The sequence below is a fragment of the Dermacentor silvarum genome, chromosome 1 (genome assembly GCF_013339745.2).
Source record: "Dermacentor silvarum isolate Dsil-2018 chromosome 1, BIME_Dsil_1.4, whole genome shotgun sequence".
NCBI classification, from domain to species: domain Eukaryota; kingdom Metazoa; phylum Arthropoda; class Arachnida; order Ixodida; family Ixodidae; genus Dermacentor; species Dermacentor silvarum.
Window position 1 is genome coordinate 203488442 of NC_051154.1, and position 7900 is coordinate 203496341.

General features: G+C 47.8%; 1 protein-coding gene across 1 annotated transcript; it reads right to left on the reverse strand.

Annotated features, from left to right (window-relative positions):
• Positions 1–6632: 6632 nt before the first annotated feature.
• On the reverse strand, positions 6633–7589 carry LOC125941165 (inner centromere protein A-like). The gene is made up of 2 exons (XM_049658142.1): positions 7286–7589; positions 6633–6973 (listed from the first exon to the last, which is right to left on the reverse strand). The coding sequence occupies exons 1-2, from the start codon at positions 7518–7520 to the stop codon at positions 6633–6635; spliced, it is 576 nt and encodes a 191-aa protein (XP_049514099.1). The 5' UTR covers positions 7521–7589.
• Between the last annotated feature and the right edge of the window lie 311 nt (positions 7590–7900).

The window sequence follows — 7900 nt, forward strand, 5'->3', positions numbered from 1 at the left end:
AAATGTGTTATTTTGAAATAGCCTGCTTACGAACATGCAAATCAAGTACAGAACATGACGGGCCAGCTATTCTAGTCGGTTCGGAAATAGCTGGTCTAAAGAGAAAGTAAATGGAATGAACAATAGTGATTCGGCCACTTTTTCGCGTCAGAGCTGTTGTGTGAAAGAAGTCAATTGATCCTGGTAAATTGAAATCACCTGTGATGATTACATTGGAACGTGAGTTAGTGTGCCGTGCAATGTAATCGTGATCACCTCGAGATATTCAGGGGGCGCATTCGGAGGTCGGTACACACCACCGAGAAATATGCTTTTTCCAGTAAATGTGAATTTACACCATACGCTTCATGGTCAGGTATTGTTTAAGACTGTGAATATTTTGTTAGATTTAATGGCGACAGCTACACCTCCCCCCGCGATTATCTGTCTTTCCGTATGAGCCGATAAGAAGATGGAACACTTCGGAATCCTGGACAACTTCGTGAAGCCAGGTTTCCGTGATGACTATGAATGCGGTTGATGAGCTGCAATTATGCTTTCAAGTAGGCTGAACTTATTGACTACGCTGCGCGCATTCAGCCATAACACTCTGATAAATCTAGTACGTTGTTGTCACGTGCTATCACGAGATGTCGGGCCAGCGTGTGCGGAAGTTATTGGTTTTGATTGCTCAATTCTGCGGCCGTCATGCTCACTCCAGGTAAAGGTTTTGCCATTTATTTTCAGTTTATCGAATGCCAGCGATACCTTCGCCCCTTTCGCCTTGTCACTTACTGCAGAACGCCATAATTTAGCACGTGTCGCGTACTTTCTTCGAGAAACCTCGGATATTGAAATCTGGGTGTTTTTCAGCTTGAAGCAGCTCGATATATTTTGCTTTTCTCGGCGAAGTTAAATAACCTGATAATAACGGGCGTGTCTTTAGCTTTGTTTTCTACCGATGCTGTGAACTCGTTCAATTGAGTCAATTTCTATTACTAGGATCTTCTAAATATATCGTCTCGCACTTTTGCTTCAAGTGTTCTAACATCTTCATCAGAGCTCTCACTTAGTCCATAAATTTATAGGTTGTTCCTCCTACTTCTATTTTCTAAATCATCGACCTTCGATGCCAGAAAATTCGACTCGTGTCATGGTAGATTACACAGATCTTCGCAGTGTACCATCTTTTCTGCGCATTCTTTCCATAGTCCTCTTTCATTCTCAATTACTGTCATTCTTCTGCAAATCTGCAACTATGTCTCTCACACTGCTTGATATTTGAAGACAGTTGTTTCAGTGTTTTGTCGTTTCTTGTGTTCTCTTAGAATGCCTTTCATTAGTTCCCGCTGCTGCGACATTCATCCGAATCAGAGTCAGGGCTCGATTTTGTTCCACGTCCTCCGGATGTTATTAACATTAAGCGGACAACATTAGCACAATCCCGCAAAATAGTAACACAGCATTGTGGACTTGGGAGCACCGTCAAGTTACGTCGTTGTCTCTAATTGAAGAGACTAAAAAGTTTGTCCTGTGCGATCAGAAAAAATTTGATCAGCATCCGTGCTTGTTGGTGCTTCCAAGTCCACCGAAAGGGTATGTCGAAATGGCTGATGATTTTATCCCATGATGTCTCCGTCGACGTCACCGTGCTGGTCAGGTGGTCCCAGTGCAGAGCACGTGGTATAGATTCTTGCGACGTGTTTCGTCTGATGAAGCCAGCAGGGCAGACAGCCGGAGGTAGCAGCAGATGGGCCTGATGCAGTGCATGCTCAAACCCTGCGCTGACGAATCCGGTCCTCGGCAGCACGATCTGTGCGATCGAAAAAATCTGATCAGCATTCGTGCTTGTTCGGTGCTTCCAAGTCCACTGCTTGACTTTTTCAATGAAGAAACCACTATATACACGGAGGAACCAATAAGGACTGCGGAGAACGGTATCAGCATGCCGGTTTTTCTGGCGACACGTGCACTGGTGAAACCTAAAATATTATTAGCTCGAAAGTGGACCTTCACGAGAGCACTAGTAGTGGCATGGAAGTATATAAAGTTGGGCTATTTGGGTTGACACAGGGAAAGAATCAGGCCCCACGCTTCTCATGGGTATGTTGGAGTCAAAATATTCAGAGAATTCTTACCCTGGCGGGACAAGAAGCTCTCGCCCAACTTGCACGTCGAGCAGCATGGCCATTGGAGTCCTGGAATGAGGATACCACCCACTCGACCTTAAGAGCAACGACTTCGATGGTCCAAATAAATGTAGTCTCTCTCTCTCTCTCTTTCCGTCATCGGCGAGATACGTTAAGGGTTTCTCTGCATGCATGAGATATTCGCTAGCAATATTCATCCAGCCGTTCAGAGTATCCACAACGGCGTTCAGACTTACGACTTACACAAAGTGTTTGTTATAATAGTGAAGAACAGAATAATGGCCAAGGTAGAAGCAGGACCGCCAAAGCAGTCAACGTCATGTTCGAGATAAAAAATTATAAATATAGGGTTTTACGTGCCAAAACCAGCTCTGATTATGAGGCACGCCGTAGTGGGGGGACTCCGGAATTTGGACCACCTGGGGTTCTTTAACGTGCACCTAAATCTAAGTACACGGGTGTTTTCGCATTTCGCCCATCGAAATGCGGCCGCCGTGGCCGGGATTCGATCCCGCGACCTCGTGCTCAGCAGCCAACACCATAGCCACTGAGCAACACGGCGGGTGGGTTCGAGATAGTCGCTCGACCTTGACTATTGTGCTATTTGCAGCGATTCTTTGCAGCGATCTTCGACTTCATAGAATACAACCTCATTTCAAGTAGTGCGGGGCTTGAGTTCTCGAAAACGCCTGCAACCTTGAACTTCGACACCGCGCGCTACATTTGACTATGCCAGCCGATTCGGCCCAACAGACGGAACCACCACCGGTCGTGATTCGCTCTAGCATGGTTCGCCAAAGATATCCCGCCGTGTACAGCGGCACGGACGACCACGACGTCGAGAACTGGCTTTCGTCGTACTATAGCGTGAGCGTGCACAGCCGATCAGAGGGCGCCTCCAAGTTGAGTAATGACATCTTTTACATCTACGACGTGGCAAACTTAGGGGTACGAACGAAGAAGTGGACTTTCAGACCTAGTCTTGCTTCCAAGGCGTCCTTCTTGGAGGTTCTCGACTGCCTTCCTGTACGGAAGATGAGCGCCAAACAAACGCTTGCGTGCTAAATTAAGCACGCGCTGCAAAGATTAAGTACATAATGAAGGCTATCGACGATGACGCCTTTCAGATGCTTCTTGCGAAGTCCACTCGAACAGTGACACAAGTTACCACTTGTCGGCGTTATGACCAACTGTAGAAGCAACGAGCTCCGACTCGGCGTCATAACCAGAGAGGTGAGAAACTCACAGTAATCGGAGTCATCTGGCCACTTTTCTGTATTACAGCAAGTGAAATCACTTGAGCAGTGGCAACGGCGCCAGCAGCGGCAGTGGCGGTGGCGGCGACAGCAGCAGAGCAGCGGGAGGAGTAGGAGTAGACCACCACAGAAATGATGCCTTACGAGTGCTAATTCAGCAGCTGCCTGTGGCCGCTTTCCTGAGTGGCGCCGAAGCAGGGAAGCGGGAGTGATCGCAACCTATTTGCCCTTTCAGCTTCTCTGCACAGTATGGTCCCGTCCCATGGCCGTGACAGCCTCTACTCTGTATGGAATTGCAGGTCCATCCCGTTGCGTGGCAGCTCCTTCTCCGTATGTTGCATGGTATTGTGCCGCCCATGGCACTGACACGCTTTATCCCTCTTTTGCATGGCATGGTGCCCTCCCGTGGCCATGACCGCCCTTCTCCGTATGTTGCATGACATGGTCCCACCGTCGCGAATACTTGGCGTACACACGATAACCGGCCGATACTAATTGCGTTGGTGGTTCCGGCTACATAACCCGACACTGCCATGGTTGCGTGCCCACGTTTGGGGACGCCCGTCAGCCAACCCATTTCGCTGACCAGCCCCGTTCACGCTACGACTCTTCGGATCCGTAATCCATAAAGCCCCAAGTGGTGATACACTATCTGTGTACTGTCGCTCGCTTTCACCAAGTCGCGCCGCTTGTTTGTCTTCTCTACGCCGACGTCGACGTTTTTGTAGAAGTTCCCATAGACATGCTCCTGTAGACCCTGCAGCTGCCGTATCCGTTACTGACGCAACCCTTTGCCCCACAGCGAATGGAGAACCTGTTCAGCCTCTAGCTGCTGAACTGCTTGTGTCATATTAAGCCGAGCACTACATCTTAAAGTTCATCGTTCTTACATCCTGCTCTCACAATAGAGAGTTTTAGTTTAGCGCGCGCTAGACAGTACGTACGCAACGCGCTGGCGCGCTACGTACGTTACGGTTGAGGCTGTCCCCCACACCATTAGTTTACCGCGCGCAACATCTTAAACGTGGAGTGCGCCTAAACGTCAACACCCTTGCCTCGGAGTGCTACTTGGCGCCATCTAGTGCCTAAGCAATAAACTCGTATAGCCAACATTGGTTGTCACAAGTCAAGGCACGAGACAAGCCAAGCTTTTTCGCGGCGTTCGCGCCGATTTTGTGTTCAGGCGAGCAGCAGCAAGGGAAGAGAATGCCGTCAAGCATCTTGTGGAATCGCCGCCTTTTGGCTACTCTTTCATGGCAAGAAATAGACGATCTGATGCTCACAACCCGCGAGCGGTGGCTTTTGAAAGGTGACTGCAGCCTTGACGACATAGAATACCGCATAAGGCGCGATCGTGAAAGCGAGCTGCTGCGATACCGCTCGCGCAACGGACTCCTCGATGTGGACCAAGTGGAGCCGACGTTGTTTCGACAACAATTCCGCTTCGAGAAACGAGATCTGAGTGAACTTGTTCGTCTGCTGCTGATCCCCGACAAAATATGCAGTGCTCAAAAAGTGACGGTGGTCGGCCGTGATGCACTGTGCCTTTTGCTCCGGCGGCTCGCCTATCCAAACAGATGGTGTGACCTGCAAGAAATCTTTGGGTTGCACACGTCAGTTATGTCAAGCGTGAGCTCGCAAGTGGTAACGCACATAACGGCAACGTTCGGACACTTGTTGGAGGACATGAACAACCACTCCTGGCTATCTTCAGAATGCCTGAGGGATTTCGCAGATGTAAGTCGACTGTGTTTCTCACTAGAATAGGTTGCTTTTTTTGTATATTTACAGCATTTGTCGGTATCGGTTAAACAAGGGAAAATGTGTGTGCGTGCGTGCGTGCGTGCGTGCGCGCGTGTGTGTGTGTGTGTGTGTGTGTGTGTGTGTGTGTGGTGTGTGTGTGTGGTGTGTGTGTGGTGTGTGTGTGTGTGTGTGTGTGTGTGTGTGTGTGTGTGTGTGTGTGTGTGTGTGTGTGTGTGTGTGTGTGTGCTGGTGTGTGTGTGTGTGTTTGACATTTCGCTTTGCGGCAGCTGTAGATATAATTTAAATGTTGATCCGTTGCTGTTTGTTCCAGGCTGTGAGAAGAAAAGGTGCAACACTGGACAACTGCTGGGCGTTCATTGATGGCACTGCCCGCGCAATATGCCGCCCGAAACGGAACCAACAGGCCTATTTTTCGGGCCACAAAAGGGTACACTGTGTGAAATATCAGTCCCTAATGTGCCCAAATGGCATTGTATGCCAATTAGATGGGCACTACCCTGGACGACGGCATGATGCAGGTTGGTCATGTGATTACTTAAATGCCGCTCTAAGTGTGGCAACAGCTATTAATTCAGTGCTGCTTACTTGTTACTGGCACACATTTGCAAGCGTTGTACTGAATAATGATCACAGACATTTCGTCTAGCTTGCACTTTCACTTATTGCTATATTCAGCCATTCATCAACTTATCGGTTTCTCTTCTATGCAGGAATCCTTCGAGACAGTGGCCTATATGCAAAGTTGGAGCGCCTGGTCAACGGCCAAGACTTTGTAATATATGGCGACCCAGCCTATCCGCTGCTGCCATTGATCATGAAGCCCTATAGTGGGTTTTCGATTACACCTGCGCAGCAACATTTTAATCACGCGATGAGTAGTGTGCGGCAAGCCGTGGAGTGGGGCTTCGGAAAAGTCGTGAGAGAATTCGCTTTTCTGGATTTTAAGAAAAACCAGAAACTTCTCCGACAACAAGTGGCTGAGATGTATAAGGCGGCTACCATTCTGACAAACTGCCACACGTGTGTGTACGGCAGCCAAGTTTGCCGGTATTTCTCAGTAAGCCCGCCAAGCTTGCAAGACTACTTGAAGCCACGTCAGCACTTACCGAGTTAATCTTATGTTACTACTTGTGTCCAAAACTTGTCAAGACGAAACGTCAATGAGCGTTTAGCTTTTTACTTATCTGAGTTCTTGGGGCTCTTTAATTCAAGAATTATGTAGTCAGGTGATACAACATTTACCCAAGGACCTGAACTGTATTCTCAATGTGATTGTAATGTTATTGTAATTAGAAAATGTCGTGCTTATTTTTTCTATACATTGTAAATATTTCATTGTGCCTTTTTCTTTTTTGTTGCATACCAGTTGTCATACTGCTCCTGTATCCCGCTCATTGCAGTGAAAATATATGTTCATTGATTAAGTGTTTGTGAGGATATTTTTTCTTTCCTGTGAGAGTCAGTTACGAGTACTTCACATGCATTACTTGTTTATTTTTTCTAGAACTCTTTCCAGAATACTCAGCAGGCATTGTTGCTGAGCAAGAACCTTGTTGTGCTCCTCTGTCCTCTCCTTCTGCTCCCGCGCTCTTTGCTCAGCGAGCATTCTCCTTTCTTCTGTTCGTTCTTGCGCCTTCATTTCCATCTCTTTTTCCTTCAGCTGCAGCTCAGCCCGAGTCCGTTCTTCTTCCCACGCCAGCCTCCTCTCTTCAAGAGCCAAACGCCTGGCCTCCATGGCGCACTCCTTTTCTTTCATGAGCAGGTCATGATGCATACGCTTTTCTAAAAACTCAAAATCTGCAGCCTGCTCCTGCCTTTTCTTTCCTACAGGAAAAAAGAAAAAAAATTCATGAGCAATGAAGTGCAAGTTAGTTCATTGTCGGGCTCGTTAGGAAGTAACAGTGCAAGAAGTACTGCACAGGAATGCGCATCAAGCGCATTCTCTCTTCTCTCGATCCGACAAGCACACTGGAAGCCGCAGATGAAAGGATGGCACAGGGGAAAGAAGTTGTGGCAGTGTGCATCATGACCCTTACTTCCTAACAAGGTTGTAAAGGTCACTTTTATATGCCGAGCGGTTCTTGAATAGCTATAACAAATGGTCTAGGGCTGGCAGCTAAGGTACTGGACACCTACCTCGTACTGGCTCAGTCCGCACAGCCGCTTGTGATGTTGACACGTGCGAGCTGTCCACCTGAGAGGCTGCTTTAGTTGCAGACAGCAGTGCCTGGCTATCGGATGGAGATGGCGTCGCCTGGCTTCTTGGCTCCATGAAGCTGCCACTACCGTCGCCATGCTGCGAGTCTACTTCCTCCAGCTGGGAGTCCAATTCTGCCCCTGCCTCGTTGTATTCTTCCTCATTCTGAAGCATCTTATTAAAGAGTTCAGCGGCCGTCTCCCCGTCTTTGCCACCTGCAAACGATTGAAATCATTCGGGTTGTAGAAGTGACTCAATATCACATGTGATGTAACAGGGAAATTTTCGGACACAAAGAGTGGTGATGTGAACGAGCTGTCGTACGCTAATAGCTATAAAAAATGCCAGCGTCTCACGATGACTTTCAGCCGTGAAATAAAGCCCAAGAAGAGCGCACAAAAACGTCCTATATGCAGCTTATGTACTGAACACGATTTCAATCAACATTATTAATGTTATCATGTTTACAGCAAATCGTTATTTATAAATAACGATTTGCTGTGAAATGATAACGTTAAAGTTTGCTATATCCGCGAAGTCAGCGATTGTGAACG